This window comes from Delphinus delphis, chromosome 9 (genome assembly GCF_949987515.2).
Source record: "Delphinus delphis chromosome 9, mDelDel1.2, whole genome shotgun sequence".
In the NCBI taxonomy this organism is placed as follows: Eukaryota; Metazoa; Chordata; class Mammalia; order Artiodactyla; family Delphinidae; genus Delphinus; species Delphinus delphis.
Window position 1 is genome coordinate 66,409,202 of NC_082691.1, and position 17,538 is coordinate 66,426,739.

The window sequence follows — 17,538 nt, forward strand, 5'->3', positions numbered from 1 at the left end:
ATCATAGTCTGACCCTTTGGATAGCTCCCTGAATGCATATGGCTTAGAGAGGTGTCGTTGGCCCTCGTTAATTTCACTGTCAGGATCTATATACTATTTGTCCTTTCCTTAGAGGACAAGGACTTCATCTTTGCATCATTTTTACCCTCAAAGCACATAATCGTTATCTCAGACATATTAATGGAAAGATTGCCTTCCTTATAGACTGCGCCTGAGAGGACTCATCCCTGATCAAACATAAACTTACTTGAAAGATCTATGAATGTATAATCCTAATGTGTGAGACTTACTTTCTGGTAATTCCTCAAAAAGACAAGACATTCTCACCAGGAATTTTAACTGCTGGTAGAGCCTGTGGGGCTGTCACAGCCCTTGGCGGTCAGGCAGTGACTGGGTCGTGACTCACAGACAAGGCTAAGAGGAATGATGTTAGCCCCTTCCTCCCCAGCAGGAGTCAGCAAGACACCCATTCTTGTTCTGGGCCTCCACTACCTGCACACCTGATGCTGTGGCATTTAACCTTCTCTTTCCTGAATAGTCAGGCTGAATTCCCACCTGTTTACTGAGGCAGCAGAGAATGTCATCACTGACGCAGGGCTTCTCCCCTGACCCCTTTTGCTCCCGGCCTCTTTCTTAATCCTTAAGGGGTGGCTAAAGTCAAGTCTACAGATTATCATCATCATGTTTCTTGGCTCAAAGGCAGAATAAATGGAAACCCCCTTTTATTTGCTTGCCCCACCCTTAGCACAGTGCCCCAGGAACCAGACTCAGGTGTGTGGCTGTTGATTAAGATGAGATCCACCTTAACCTGGGCAACGCGACCAAGCCCTGAGGCTGAGCTAGCATTAACCTGCTTCACGGCCGGTTCCTGTCTGTGGGAACGAAGATTCAAAGACTGGATGTGGAGCAGGGCAGAATGGAGGCAATGAGAGGGCAGCAGCCCCCTGTTCAAGCTTCTCACCTTATGTGAGTTAGGAGCCTGCCAGGGGACGAATGAGGACGCTGGGTAAATCCCACCTACTTCCCCAGTCTGTTTAGGAAGGACCCTGATGCTTCGTTGAGGAATTTATGATTTATTTCTCATGGCAACCGGGCAGCAGGGATAATTTAGGATGTGAATAATAACTGAAAAACATTCAACAAATTTTAGGTGGTTATAACTTTCTCCCTCATTGGACTCCCCCTACCCCCAAACTAGAGTTGTTTATATAGAACACACTTGTTCCACCTATTGCTCTCGTGCTATGAAGTGCTAGTCTAGATCAGCGGCTGGAGGGAGGCCATCTGAGGATAACGCAAAGCCTAGAGCAGGGTTTCTCAACCTTGGTGCTGTCGACATTCTCAGTCGTAGGGGGCTGTCCTGTGCATTGTAGGATGTTTAGGAACATTCCTGGATTCTACCCCTTGGATGCTAGTAGCACTCCATCTCCAGGGGTGATATGATAATGGGTGGGTGGGTTGCCCCTTGATGAGAACCACCGGCCAAGAGAATCCACCAAGTGATTGATGAGTCCCCTGATCAATCACCCTTTTCCTTCCCTTGCTCTCTTCCAAATTACGTGGAGTCATTTTTACATACTATGGTTGAGTCAAGGGAACGGCCTGGCATATCTGAGAAAATTTATGGAGGCAGTCTAACTGCAGTTCATGGGAAGGGAATGGGGTTTAAAGTCAGAAAACCCAAAGTCAAGTCCCTATTGGTGTGACAGTAAATTGGGAGCACATCTCCCCTACTCCCAACTCCCCTTCCCCAAGCATTTCTTAGCATGGGAGAAATCTAGGAGTCTGAGAACATCTGTTGGGGGAACTGAACTTTTCATCCCCAAATGGTTCAAAGAGACATGATCAGCCCAAGTGGTTGTCCGTCACATGTCCAAAGCAGCCCAGAATGGAGTCAAGTTCACTGTGTGATCATGTTATCATTTCTAAAGGGCGTGGTCAAAGCCATGTGAATAGGAGGAACATGCTTTCCTCATGAGAGGCTGGACAGTGTTTCCTTGGAATAATAACATTTGTGGCACATTTCATAATTGAAGAGGAAAATGACTTCAGTCGCATTGGTGGGGAGCCTGGAATGTGGACATGTTCCATTGTTGCCCAGTGAAGGGACTGCAGTGAAGGGGTCAGAGCCCTTTGAGAGCTGGTTAAAGGGTCCCTGCTCTTATGTGGGGCGGTGCAGAACTTCCTGCGGGAGCTGGTAGGGAGGTTGGCTTAAACAGGAACTACAGGAGGAGGACAAGAGGGGATTGAAAAGACACAAGGATGTTATGTATGCAAGGGAAAGCTCTCCACCTCTACCCACTAAGGAGGGCGCAAAGGAAGGAGTTTCAGGTCTTCCCCCTCTGAACTGCTCACCTGACTCATAAGGAACTGCTTGGACCTCCAGGACACTGTAGCACCTGGGCACTGTCGCTTGGGTTGGTCTAAGGAGGTGGCTATGGCAATACCAGGGAAAGGGCAGCCCCTTTCCATGAGAGACTGGCACAGGTGCTGTCGATATGGGGCTGAGGGGGTGGTCCCCAGGCCCCTCCTTGTAGATGCCTGTCAGAAAGGCCTGAGGCCAGCACTGCCCATCCTCCCTCCCTGCTTAATTTTCTGTAGTAACACTTATCATCCTCTGACTTTTGGAGTCTTTCTCCCACTGTAACATAAGCTTATGTTGGCAGAGATTTTTGACTATTATGTTCACTGATGGTTACACAGTGCCTAGAACAGCGCCTGGCATATAATAAGTATTTTTGGAAGGACATTCTTCCCTGAAACACAGAAAGAGAGCCCTGCTACACCCAGCTTGCATATACAATAAGCTGTGCAACATTTGGCAAGCTACACAACTTCTCTGAGCCTTAGTTTTTTCATCTATCAAATGGAATTAATAGAAACATTTATCTCACAGAATTGTTTTAAGGATCAGCATGGCAGCCCTTCCCAAGGTGAATTACTACTACTTTCACAATGTTTGTGAAGCATCTGGCATGCTAGAGATTCTATTAGAAATTTCTTGGAACTTTAAAGCATTTCAGAGCCAAGGACTCCAAGAGAGTGCAGAAGCAGGGAGCAAGCCCTCTGGAGGACCCAGTTCTACAGAGCTCTAACTGGCTACCAGGGTGCACAGACGTCATTAGAATCCTGGCCACTAGGGGGCACTCACCACTGAGGTTTGGAGAAATCCTTCCCTTTGTCTCCTTCCTATCTCTTGTTTGGGCTTCACTGGCTCCTTCTAGATTTCACCTTCAGTGAAGGAGTTTTAAACTCTTACCTTTCAGTTTGTCCTAATTCTTTGCCAAATACATCTGCCCTTTCTGACTTTGGATCTGGTTCTGGCCACCTTTGGATACTGACGTTTTAGATCCTGTACCTGGGTGCTCTTCCCTTCATCGTTCTGGTGGCATTTTAGGTGTATTCCTATATGGTTTGAACTACATATATTTGAACTACGAATACATTGACATTGTTAAAGAGTAAAAACATCTTCAAACTGATACCGAGAGGATGATATCTGCTGTGCAAATTATCCCAGAGAAAGGTTCCATCTGGTAAGCCGTATAAAATAACATTGCTGCCATTTGGCAGGTGAGAATCTAGATACTGCAGAGTCTGCATGACCTTTGAGTACAATTTTTCAGGAGTGGTCATTCCTGGGACGGGATCAATCTTCCTGTTCACAAAAGAAACAGAAAATATCTTAGTATATTATAGGTTAAATGCACGCAAATATAAGACCCACCCCCAAAACACACACACACACACACACACACACACACACACACACACACACAGTAGTTATTGGTGTTATTTGAAAAGTATTTCTGGTTTCTGGACTCCCTTGTTGTTGGGTGGGCCAGGTCTGGCCTATGAGTTGTGAGCAGAAGTGACATGTGTCATGTTTGGTTGTATGAGAGCCTCCAGGATGCCATTTCTCTTTGCCATGAGTCTGAGCAATGTTCTAGAAAGCAGCTGCTTCACCAGTCTGAGTCCTGGAACAGAGCTCCATGGTGATCCCTGATGGACAATGTAGTGTGAGTGAATAAATATTTATTGCTTTATGCTACTAAGATTTTAGGGGCTGTTTGTTCCTGCAGCATAACTTCACCTATCCTGACTGTTACACACAGTTAATAGAATCAAAGGGGTCTGGTATTGCTTATTATTTGTTTGACACTTTGAGTTCTGCAACTTGGTCTTTAAAACTTTTCACATATGTAACAGTCAGGGAGATGAAATTTCACTGAGAAATGAAGTGACATTATGTGTCCACATTACATCTTTCCGTTCTACAATGAATTTGAACTTTCATGAATTTCCTGATAGACTGCTATTCCAGGCTATACCCCTGCAACAATATCTGTCAACAGATAATTCCAATTTGCATCACTGCCTTTCTCTATATAGAAGTGCGTGTGCTCTATAGAGGATATATGAAATTTTTAATTATATTTTTATCTTCTTGTTCCACAAAATTAGTGAAAACAGAAAAAGGAAGTGCTGAAAGTAGTCATAAGAGCACAGTCCTAAAATCAAAGAATTTAAGACAAAGATGTAAATCATAAGTGAAAGTAGCAAATCTTTAGCTTCAATTAGACATTTACTGAATTTAAGCTGGTTGTCTTATTTTCATTTGGTTTGGAAAAGAACAAAAGTGAGGACTGTACAAAATACTAGAAATACATCATTGAAAGTTCCATTTAAATCTCCCTTCCTTCCTTCCTTCCTTCCTTTCTTCCTTCCTTCCTTCCTTCTTTCCATCCTTCCTTCCTTTCTTCCTTCCTCCTTTCCTTTCCCCTTCCTTCCTTCCTTCTCTCATCCTTCCTTCCTTCCTTCCTTCCATCCTTCCTTCCTTTCTTCCTTCCTCCTTTCCTTTCCCCTTCCTTCCTTCCTTCCTTCCTTCTCTCTTCCTTCCTTCCTTCCTTCCTCCTTTCTTTCTTGTTATCTTTAAAAGGCAAGGTATACACCTGGAGACTGTCATACAGAGTGAAGTAAGCCAGAAAGAGAAAAACAAATATAGTATATTAACACATATATGTGGAATCTAGAAAAATGGGATAGATGAACCAGTATGCAAGGCAGAAATAGAGACACAGATGTAGAGAACAAACATATGGACATCAAGGGGGGAAAGCGGGGGTGGTGATGGTGGTGGTGGGATGAATTGGGAGATTGGGGTTGACATATATACACTAATATGTATAAAATAGATAACTAATAAGAACCTGCTGTATAAAAAATAAATAAATAAAATAAAATTCAAAAAACAAAAAAACATGGCTTCCTTGGTGGCACAGTAGTTGAGAGTCCGCCTGCTGATGCAGAGGACATGGGTTCGTGCCCCGGTCTGGGAGGATCCCACATGCCGCGGAGCGGCTGGGCCCGTGAGCCATGGCGGCTGAGCCTGAGCGTCCGGAGCCTGTGCTCCACAACGGGAGAGGCCACAACAGTGAGAGGCCCGCGTACCGAAAAACAAAACAAAACAAAACAAACAAACAAAAAATGATTTAAGGGAATAAAGAAAACTAAGGAGTGGTTAATTAATTTACATAATAGCATTTCAGAGGGCAATGATAAAAGACTATCACACTGAAGCCCAGAACCTAAATGACTGACAAGTTTAACATAATACTAACATACTTTCTATTGAACTGTTTAATACAACCTTTCCTCCTTCCCTGCCATTAAAACACACTTTGATGACTCTTACCTACTACAGAATGAAATTCAAACTCTGTGGCTTAGCACTGAGACCCTCTACTGTCTGCTCTTCCCTATGTCTCATTTCTTTTGCTTCTCCCAGGACAGGATGAACTGTTAATGCCAGTGTTTGTAGATGACCACACCTCATGTTACCCATTTTCTTTATTTTTGAAACTGCTACCTGGCCAAATGCTCAGTACTGTGAACTATACTCGTAGTTGTAGTAGGTAAACTACACTCCATGTAGGCAGGGATTTTGTTTTGCTCATTGCTGTATTTCTAGTGCTTGGAGCAGAACATTGCATGTAGTAACCGTGTGTTGAATAAATGATTAAAGGATTGAATCAATAAACTTACGTTTATTGGGAAAAAAAGGCAAGGTATAATAGGGATTCTAGAATATTTTTTGGCTTTAATATGTAAGTCTATTATTGTTCATTTTTTGCACCGTTGACTTTTGTACAAGCCTTCAGGAACATATCAAATTTGAATTAAGATACTAACCTGCATTAACCTGGGAGTTGAAAACAGAATTCTCTTTAGGCTTTAAACTGCCTGTTGTTAACCTAAATGGAATCATGCTATAAGTTATTTTCTATTTTAAGTCCTTAAAATTCCAGATTTACCTAATGATCCTGGAGTGGATTGAATAGCCTCCCTCAGAATGTGACCTTATTTGGCAACAGGGTCTCTGCAGATGTAATCAGTTAAGATGCGGTCATATTGGATTAGGTTGGGCCTTAAATACAATGACTAGTGTCCTTTTAAGAAGAGGAGAGACCCACACACATAGGGAAGAAGGCCATGTGAAGCTGGAAGTGGAAATTGCAGTTATGCTGCCACAAGCAAGGAATGCCGAGGATTGCAGGGAGCCACGAGAAGGATGAAAAGACAGGAAAGATTTCCCCGAGACACTTCAGAGGGAGATGGCCCTGCTGACACCTTGATTTTGGACTTCTAGCCTCCAACACTGTGAAAGAATAAATTTTTGTTTTTTGAACTCACCCAGTTTGTGATATTTTGTCACTGCAGCCCTAGGGACTTTGATACAGCTTCCAAACCAGAAAAAGTAAGTTCATTACTCACGAGCTGGACCCGAGAAACAAGAGACATGGGAAGAGGAGACAGAAAGAAGCCCCTAGGGGTGTCCACTCTTGTCACTTTTAAGGGAGCTGTTCCTAAATGGAAATTGGTGTTGTCATTTTGGAAGGAATTTTTCAGAATGTGTCAAAACTTGAAGTTGGTTTAACTTTTGACCTTGACATTTGTCTTTTGGGAAGTGGTCCTATCATAACATTTCCACAAATGTGCAAAAATATACATACAAGTATGACAACAGTTCTTGGAATAGAATAAAATTGGGAAAAGCTAAAAGGCCTGGCTATATAAATTATAGTAGATCCATGCAGTAAACCTCTATACAGCCATTAAAAAGAACGAAGTTACTAGATATAGGTGATGGTTGCACGACATTTTGAATGTACTCAATGCTACTGAATCGTTCACTTTAAAATGCTTAATTTTACATTATGTGAATTTCACCTCAATAAAACACAATTTTTTTAAAAGAATAATCTGTATGTCTTAGCATGGAAAAGACTGCTAAAAAGTATTGTTGAGCGAAGAGAACAAATAACAGAGCAGTGAGCATAATATTATTTTATTTCAATGAATATTAATCAGTCTGTACATTAGAACTTACATAGAAAAAATCTGGCTGCAAATACAGGAAACATCTCTAGTGGTTAGCTCTAAGCAGTGGTGGTGGGGCGGTAGGGAGTGATTCTGGAGAAACTTTCACTTCCTAGACCTGTATTATTTGAACTTCTCACAACACATGTTATTTTGTAATCAGAGAAACAGTCAAAATGAAAGGGGTTCTCATATCATTTTTATTCTTTCTAAAATGAGGAAGAAAGCTAAATATTAATGGGAGGGGCAGAAAACATTGTAATTTTATGTCATTTCCCCTCCACCTATGTCACTTAGTGAAATAAAATGACTTTTCACGTTGTTGCTGTCCAGAGGGTGACAGGCTGACCATGGGTGTGAAGGTCACACAGGCCAGGTTGTGAGGGGCAATATGTCGCTGCACAGAGGAAAAGGTGGAGCAAATCTGACGTTCGGGGCGTTCGGTGTGGTTGGTGTATGTGCTTCTGCACTGGGTCATGAGTTCCTTGGACTTTCTGAGAGAGAGAAAGAGAGATCGGAGGAAAGAGAAAGAGCTGTCCCATTGTACAAAACCCCAGCATGTAGAATAAAATGCTATATTCATGTTTTTCATTACTTTGGGGAAAATTATACGACTTTATGAATAAGAAGCTCTCCAGCCTGCATAAAAAGCACTCAGAAGGATTTGAGAATAGGTTGCCTACCTACTAGGGGCCAAAGGTTGGTTAAGGATTTGGCTTGATTTGCAGATGCACAGAAGCCCTAGAAGGACCCCACTTTGTGAAGGGGATTCAGGCTGCCTCGTGCGTTTGTTCAGACCAGGAGAACGAGGTTCAGAGTAACCAGGTTTTGTCTTCACTGTGTGTTTGGAGTGTGACAGCAGGGGTGAAACAAAGCAAGTTGGGTGTCTATATCCTGTCTTCTGTCATTGGTAAAGCTAGAATGCACGGCTATTAACTTTCGCCTTGGCATCTCAGGGTTTTGTTTTTTTTTTTTTCTTCTGCTGATACAATGCTTTGGCACAAAGCAATGATGCTGAGCTAAGACTCTCCAACCACCTAAAGGCAAGATGAGTTAAGATGGAGCAAACTCTCCCATACTCCCTATTTAATGATTATTTTTTAGTTAGAGACACAACCCTGATGATAAACAAAGAATCTCAGCTCATTTGCATTCATGAAAGGGCACCTCACAAATTAAGCAAGCATCACTAAAATGGCTAATTGCTAAGTGAAATCAGAATGTAAGCCTTGGTGTATATCCAGAGAAAAGCATGGTCTGATAGGATACATGCACCCCAGTGTTCATTGCAGCACCGTTTACAATAGCCAAGACATGGAAGCAACATAAATGTCCATCGACAGAGAGATGGATAAAGAAGATGTGGTACATATATACAATGGAATATTACTCAGCCATCAAAAAGAATGAAATAATGCCATTGGTAGCAACATGGATGGACCTAGAGATTGTCATACTGAGTAAAGTAAGTCAGACAGAGAAAGAGAAATATCCTATGAGATCGCTTATGTGTGGAATCTAAAAAGAAATGATAGGAATGAGCATATGTACAAAACAGAAACGGACACACAGGCTTAAAGAAAGAACTTATGGTTCCCGGGTGGAGGGAAGGGATAGTTAGGGAATTTGGGGTTGACATGTACGCACTGCTATATTTAAAAAGGATAACCAACAAGGACCTACTGTGTAGGTCCTGCTGGACCTACCCATAGCACAGGGAACTCTGCTCAATGTTATGCAGCAGCCTGGATGGGAGGGGAGTTTGGGGGAGAATGGATACACATATATGTATGGCTGAGTCGCTTTGCTGTGCACCCGAAACTATCACAACATTGTTAATCAGCTATACTCCAATATAAAATAGAAAGTTAAAAAAAAAAAGAAGAATGGAAGCCTTGGTGTTTCTGCTGGAACATTCTCCAGTCATCTTTGCTCCATCACGTACAGCTAGATAATTTACATACGCGCATCGCCAGGTAAACCCTGTAGTGTGTATAGCAAAATTAACCAATTCTTAGTTCAGGCAAAGGCAAAAGGGTCTGAGTGACAGGTGGTGGGTCACCTCCTCTGGATGCCATAGATGGTCCCTCTGACCCTGTCCCTGAAAAATTCTCAACACCCTTTGACCTGTGTACTCTTTCTCCTCCAGTAATATTTGAGGGGACTTAGCACTAGTATTTTGGGACCAAAGAGTCCCAGTGGTTTGGGAAACACCTCCTAGGCCTGCCCTGCTGTCAAAGGCTGCATGGGCTGAGCTGAAAGTGTCTAAACCTCTTCACGCAGGTGCTCTGGAGCCCACGTCAGGTTCACTTTGCCATCCCGTGTTTGCCTGCCGCGGCAGTGCCCTGCACCCTTCCTCACACACCGGTGAGCTCACGCTGGTCAGTCCTGGAGAGGTGAGGGGTTGAGGGTGCAGGGCTTACAGGGGAGAACTATGAAAGCCAGGTTGAGAGACGTGATGCTCATTCCAGGAAAATAATGGGAGAGAAGATGGTGCCCAGCGCCACGCTCTCACACGTCAGGAACACGTGGTGGGCTTGGAACAGATAAAGAGCCTCGTGTTTCAGGTGGCTCAGAGTCTGTCCCTGTCCTAATGAATTGTGCCTGATCACGCAAGGTAAGCCTCATGACTTGGGTGCAGGGCCATTACCCTGGCGGGTGTTCCAGCCAGATTTCACTGATGGCTGACGGCAGGGGTGCCCCCCTCTCAAGGAGGAAGGTAAACAGCCTCTGCAGAAAACGTTGCCCAGAACCAGAGTGAAAGCCCAAAGCTGTGGTTGAGCGCTCAGATTTCACTCACAGCTCGCTTTCGTATTTTTGAAGCATCCAGGTAATAGAGGTAGCCCTTGGTTTCAGGCCCCCCAGTTGTAATCACATTATTGACCTCCCATGCAACCTCCATGAGGAGGCATCTTGACATAGACTGGGAATGGGGTGGGGTCTCAATGGGCCCACATTACCCGATGCATAGAGATCCTGGGTCCCCTAAAAGAGGATATGGCCTGGAACATGCTGGCTGGTAGAGAAGCTCATTCTTCCCTTGGCTACCCACACCTTCACTGAGGAGGCTGGGAGAGAAGACTCCTCTGAGCAGCAGAGTTCTATCCATTCCCTTCTCTGCTGGTTTTCTACCCTTGACTGGATAGAATGGATTGTTTCCTGGCAGTTCAGCTCCTTGGAGTCTGTGATCTATCAGCATCTTGACTGCTTCCTCTTAATGCAGTGCTGACCAGCTGCCCTAGGTGACAACTGAAACATCGGCATTGCTGAAAAACACTTGGGAGCTGGCGACACAGACAGCCTCCGTAGGGCGGCTCTGGCTCTCTCCATTAGGTGAAAAATGTTCAATTTATAATGTCTAGGTCCACTATAAAAAATGGAACCATGTCCATTTCTGTGGCTAGTGTTAGATGCTTCTGTTTTTTTTTTTTATATACATTTCCAGTAATTACAATGTTTCTTTCAGGGATGTTGTAATCGGATATTGGGGAAGGTTTGTCATCGCCCTTTATGACTTGAGGCCATTCCCATTTCTCATTGCTGCCCTTGCTACCCAAGCCTCCGCTGCTGTAGCTCACTCATACTTGCCCTATTTCCAGGAATTTTTCTCCTTCTGTATCACTCACACTCTATAGCTTTTGAAGGCAATGATAGGAAAGGCGCAAAGAAGTTGGGTTAGCTTAGGCCAAATGGAGTAGAGGTACAACAAGAAAGCTAGGTTTGTCTATTTCACCTTTCTTCTTGAATTCCTGATGCTAAAAGCTATCTTGCAATCATGACCTTCATTCATTTAACAAGTATTTATTATCTACGTTTGTTTAGAGAATTGAGAAAGAAGCACATAGCTGCATTATTTTACTAAAAGCGAGCATCGTTGTAACAAAAAAAGAGAGAAGTCAGGCAAATACCCTAAAAGTTTTTTCAGGATGGACTTATGCAATTCGTTGCTGGCTTGGGCTTTTATGAAATCACTTTGCTCATTTGGGGTAATCTCCTCCACCTCGACATTCTGGCAGATGGGGAGGTATACTTGCCATCTGTCTTTATTTTTCTAACCCCTCCACAGGACGTTGCAAAGTGGGCACTGCGGGGACATCCCACACTGCCAACTCCATCCTTTCACCCAAATGCTTGCTGCTTCTCTGCCCGGATCCCCAGAGGGCAGAGAGGCTGGCGTGGGTCTCTGACTGATGTCTGCCTGCCCTTCGGCTCCTTGGAAAACGAAGAGCAGGACTGGGCTGGAGGGGCCTCTGCGTGTACAGCTTCTGCTGGAAAAGTGCAGTTTCAGGGATTTTGGGCTCTTGGACTAAAAGGCTCTTTCTGCAGGTGTTTTTTATGCAGTATAACCAGCTTGTTCTCTGTCCCCTCCAGCGGGACAGGATCCAGAGGTTGGAGGGGCACTGGCTGACCTGACCATAGGTTTGTTCTGTTTTGTCATGGGACTGGGGGTTGAAGCTCATTGCTTCTCCTTCCATAAGCTCCTTGAAGTTAGGGACGGTGGCCTCTTTGCCATCATATCCCAAAGCCAGGCACACAGCTTGGCATTTCATAGGTGGTCAATACGTACGTTTAAAAGTGAATTCATAAAAGAAAGCAAATAAGGCAAGTGTGGACTGTAGAAAGAGTACAGAATTTAGTCAGAGAACCCGGATGGGCTCTCAGCTTTACTGCTCAATAACAGCAGAAGCAAGTTCCTTACCTAACCTTGCTGAACCCCAATTTCCTCATTTGTAAAATGGGACAATCACATTTGCTTCTTAGGGTTGCTCTGGGGATGACCTGATATAGAGACAGGTGTGGCTCTTGGCTTATGGAAGGTTTTGGGGCTGTTTGCTATTTACTGCAGAGTTCCAGGTGGGTCATTACAGAGATACCTTGGGTCCTCAGCATGTAGTCTTGGCAGACTTGGGGTTCTGCGGACAGTGGTAAACCAGTCTAGGGGCTGCCAAGGCAGGGCATATCAGTATCTCTGGATGGCAGTGTGGTATCTCCTGCCCTGAACTCACTTCACCGTTTAGGCCTACACCTCCTTCACCGTAAGAGCTCTGGAGCTCTCCTGGAGGTGTCCATGGGGGCAAACACACGTTCATAATACAGAACCATGTTTTTAGCACAGGCTCAGAAACTTGGTGAGTGAAGTACGAGAAAGCAAAAGGTGGGCAGTGAACAGGGTGGCCTGCTTCTAACACCTCTTGGGTTGGAGTCCAGCTCTGCCATCAGTCGATTAATTGGGCAAGTCGTGTCACCTCTCTTGGCTTTGCTTTTCTATTTTACTAACATGATGGGTGGGTGGCGACTGGGGAGTTGTTTTAGAGCTGATCTCACCTATCTTTTTGGCCATGATCACAGGACAGATGGCATTCACATGTGCGGCGTATTCTCAGGGGTATGCACAGACTTCGAGAAGCCTTCCAAAATGTTGTGGGGGACTGAAGGCATTCAACATTTTGAAATCACTACTGATATTAGCAGTTTAGCAAAACTACTTTCTTACGATGGGCCATGGGCATAAATAGGATTGGCTGTGAATTACGTGCAGTTTCTCTGCAAAGTTCCAGGTCTACGCTGTCTCGACCACGTGGGTAAGTGAATCAGAATATGAGTGAGGAAGCTGTTCTTATGAGAGAGCTGTGATTTTGCCTTATTTTATTTAAAAAGCCGTGATTCTCAATCTTGGATTTTTCATTAGCACTAACATATTTCTTGCGGTATAACTCAGAGTTGATCATGACACACTCCTTTGTTATGAATCAGAGCAAAGAATGAATGGGTCAGATCTTCTTAAAGTCTTTCTGCTTTGCAGCTTGGTTTCGTTGATTTCACATGTGTCTAGGACTTGCTAAGATAGGGAAATTCAGTTCCACAGCAGGCTACTGTAATGGAGTGGATCGAGTTGAGGGGACAGGGAAACTCGGAGTCAAAGAATTTTCCAAACCTTTCTCAGTAACTCACCCGTTGCAGACATCATTTCCAATCATGGCGTATATGACAATGGCTGGTTGGTCCAACAGCTGGTTCCTAGACAAACTGAGAAACCATAGATGGAATCTGAATGTCAAACACTTGGAAGCCTAGCTGTGAATCTTTGTATGACCATCTTCTTGGTAACATTTTGCTATTTTTCTTTCATTCCCATTTCCCTCTTCTTCTCTATAAATGTTAACCCACTTATCCATTAGGAAAAGACCCCATAAATGCATAGAACTAAAAGAGCAGATTGAAGTCTCCCATAGGAGGACACACTACTATCTTTACAGCATGTTTCACAGAAGTTGTCACGAATAAACACAGGTGAGTTATCTGAGTTACTTGTGTCCAGACGTGTAGGACATTATTACAGCTGTGGACCTGTGGTCAACTTTGAAAAATCAAGGGTTTATCAAGGTTTCTATTCTGGACGCCCAAGGCCTTGCTTCTGAATTTTAAGTCCAATACAAGCACAAAATTGTTTTCTTGTTCAAGGATTAAGAAGCAATACTTTGGCCAGACCTAAGTTTTACCCACTTTGTATGCATTTTTATGGACACATGTAAATTAATCACTTCCTATGGTCACTGGCCCAAGAAGTGACAACTTCCCAGTGTATGGAAAGTGACTAACAAGGTATAGATGCTCAGTATAAGTGGTTACTGGGTAACAACAGAGAGTTTTTATTCATTTTTCAAAATAGAAACTTAACTTAAAAACAACTTCTTGTATCCCTCCCTCTTCCACTTACCTTTCTATAAATCTCTCCAGGCTTTGGGAAGATGCACCTTAAAATTAAGAAAATAATTAAAGTTAGTAACTTCAATTCAGCATAATCAGTATGAGAGTTTTTTTTTTCTTTTTCTTTTTCTTTTTTTTTGCAGTACGCGGGCCTCTCACTGTTGTGGCCTCTCCCGTTGCGGAGCACAGGCTCCGGACGCGCAGGCTCAGCGGCCATGGTTCACGGGCCCAGCCGCTCCGTGGCATGTGGGATCTTCCCGGACCGGGGCACGAACCCGTGTCTCCTGCATTGGCAGGCGGACTCTCAACCACTGCGCCACCAGGGAAGCCCCCAGTATGAGAGTTTGATTGATTGACTGAAATCATGGAAGAAGCATCACTGTACACTCAAAGTTCATCCAAACCATCATGCTGATGGGAATGACTTCATCCTGCAACTCTCCTTAATGGGTCTTCTGTTTGCTTGGCATTATAATTAACATAATTCTAAAATTTTTAGTTTCACAGGTTTCAAGATATTTCCTAAGCATGAATGGGTACACTTTCTAGTAGATGTGAGAAAAAGGTATAAATCTATCAGCAAAGACAGAAACTACCCAAAGATTAAGGAATGAGTTGAGGGATGAGAGGTACCATAAAAAGGATTATTTGAGAACCGCCCATCTCCCTAGAAATCCCCATTTTATTGCCTGCCAGGATTCCTGCTCACTCCTGAGGCTCCTCCTGACTGGCTGGCCTGTGCAAGGTTTAGATTGTAGACTTGAAATATTTCAGCTTCTGTAGTGACATGCATAACCATCCTTCCCCCACCCTTGTTACCACCTGTCATGCATCTCCTATATGAAAATTATATTTATTGAATACTCATTTTATTATAGACACTCTGTTAAGCACTTATATTATTAGTTCATTTAGACCTTAACAACCACTGTACGAGGTAGGCATAGTAGTATTCCCATTTTATAGATGAGGAAACTGAAGCTCACTTAAAGTGACTTGCCCACAGCCACACAACTAATCATTCGGAGAGCTGCAATTCAAACTCAGTCCTTTCTGTGAGGCTGAGCTCTGGTTCCTTGTGTGACAGTGCTTATCTAGACCGGGTGTCTAGAAAGGGTGAACCCACATAGGTTTAGTGTTTCTTTGTCCCTTGGAAGATAGTCTGCAGCAATTAGTGAGTAATCCTCAGATGGGTGGTACAATTCAAGGGGCAATGAAGATTTTCCTGTAACTTCCAGCTTTGGAAGCTTGTGGGGAAGGCCAGATTCCTGCAGATCCACATGGGAAAAAGGGCAGTGCACACCCATGAGGAGCGTGCTGGCCCATGGCCCCTCAAAACCGTGTGACCATGCAGGGACTGCCTCCTTTTCCACGTACAGCTAGATGCAAGCTGTATGGGCAGCACTGATGTTCTCTTGGCTGATTCAGGAATGTTAGTACGATAGATGAATATCGCTTTATTTCCTCTCTTATTGTGGTAAAATATACAACACATAAACGTAACCATTTTAACCCATTTTGAGTGTGCGATTCAGTGGCGTTAAGTATCAATACATTCATATTGTTGTGCAAACATCACCACTACCCATCTCCAGAATTTTTCTGTCATCCCAAACTGAAGCCCTGTATCCATTAGAGAATACCCCTCCCACAGCCTCTGATAGCACCATTCTACTTTCTGTTGGTATAAATGTAACTATTCTGGGTACCTCATATAGGTGGAATCATACCATATTCGCCTTTTTGAGTCTGGTTTCTTTCATTTAGCATAATGTTTTTTTGTTCGTTTGTTTGTCTGCGGTACGCAGGCCTCTCACCGCTGTGGCCTCTCCCGTTGCGGAGCACAGGCTGCGGACGCGCAGGCTCAGCGGCCATGGCTCACGGGCCCAGCTGCTCCGCGGCATGTGGGATCCTCCCGGACCGGGGCACGAACCCGCATCGCCTGCACCGGCAGGTGCACTCTCAACCACTGCGTCACCAGGAAAGCCCTAGCATAATGTTTTTAAAGTGCATCCATTTCCAGCATGTGTCAGAATTTCCTTCCTTTTAAAGACTGAATAATATTCCATTGTATGTACGTACCACATTTTGTTTATCCATTCATCTGCTGATGGGCATTTGGGTTGTTTCTACATTTTTCTATCGTGAATGTGCTGCTATGAACATTGGTGTGCAAGTATCTGTTTGAGTCCCTACTTTTTAGGTAACTGAAATTGTTGGACCCTATGGTAATGCTATGGTTAATTTTTGTTTAGGAATCATCATACTGTCTTTGTTTCCTTTTTGTAGTGAGGCGGGGTAGTATTAAACATGCACACAGACATACAATTTAAGGGCAGTCATTTTATCTCAGCATGCATGCATTCATTCACCCTCTCCATTCATTTGTTGAGCACTTGCCATGTGCCTTGCACATAGTAGGGAATTAGCAGATGAGTTGGACACAGCCTCTATACCTGAGGATTAGCATCTGTGGGGTTAGACCTATAACCGAGCGCTGGTGAAAGGTTTAAGGCAACCAAACCCAGAAAACTCAATGTGATTTGAGTCTATTATCTTGGCTCAGAGACGGTGCCAGATTTCACAACACCGAGTCATAAACATAGAGACTCAAAGGATTTCTGGGTGTGAGATGGCTCCCTCTTGCTCCCAAGAGGGAAGAGAAGGAAGACAGCCATGGGGATCCTACGGCGGCTCACTCGTCTCATCGTCCGGGCCCTTCATCCAGTGCCAGTCCCAGGACTCTCATCTTCCCATTTTCAGTAAACTAATAAATCAGGAGGTGTTTAATTCTCACTCTTTGATTTTTCTCTTAATGAGAACTGAAAACTAATGAAAGCTCAAGCCATGAGTGGGAAAAAAAAATTAAAGGACCAGGTCAGGCCAATCATTTTCCTCATTACCCAGAGTACAACTGGGAATGTGAGGTGTGGAGCACCCACAGAGCTTGAGGAAGATGGAAATGAAAACCTGTCATGGCATGCCACATGGGCAGCCCCTCTCTGGACCCACATCCCTACATCCCTCTGATGCTCAGGGCAAAGATGGCAGGCCAATGGCAACGGCTTGCGGTGGACCTGAAAGTAGCAATCACAAACGTCCACCCAAGGAGAGAGGAAGTGCCCGCTCTTCCTTACCCAAATGTTTATTTTTTCTGGTGGGTGTTTATAACAGGAGCCCAGAATTTTCATTGCTCCAGAGTTGTGGCACCTTCCACGATTTCCATTTCCTTTTGGAAATGTCAGTTTTATGAGATTATGTAATGAGTTTATGTAATTCCCATGTCACTTTCTCTTCTTAGTCCCCCTTTCCTGTTGTTCTGCTATCCCTTTGCCAGCCCCATCATTTACTGTCTCTCTCCCTCCCAAGCGCTCTTTTCTCTCTCCTCCTGTGCATAGACTTCCTCTCGGCTGCCGATTTTGTTGCGGCTGCTGCTACTATTACAGCAAA

General features: G+C 44.0%; 1 protein-coding gene across 1 annotated transcript in view; it reads right to left on the bottom strand.

The window, feature by feature from the left end:
* AOAH (acyloxyacyl hydrolase) overlaps positions 1-17,538 on the bottom strand; it is a 170,942-nt gene that overhangs the window by 22,905 nt on the left and 130,499 nt on the right. The window contains exons 14-16 of the mRNA XM_060019946.1: positions 14,099-14,135; positions 13,333-13,407; positions 3,486-3,658 (exon numbers count right to left, since the gene is read on the bottom strand). Coding sequence (XP_059875929.1) covers positions 3,486-3,658; positions 13,333-13,407; positions 14,099-14,135 — 285 coding nt within the window. The remainder of the gene's footprint in view (positions 1-3,485; positions 3,659-13,332; positions 13,408-14,098; positions 14,136-17,538) is intronic.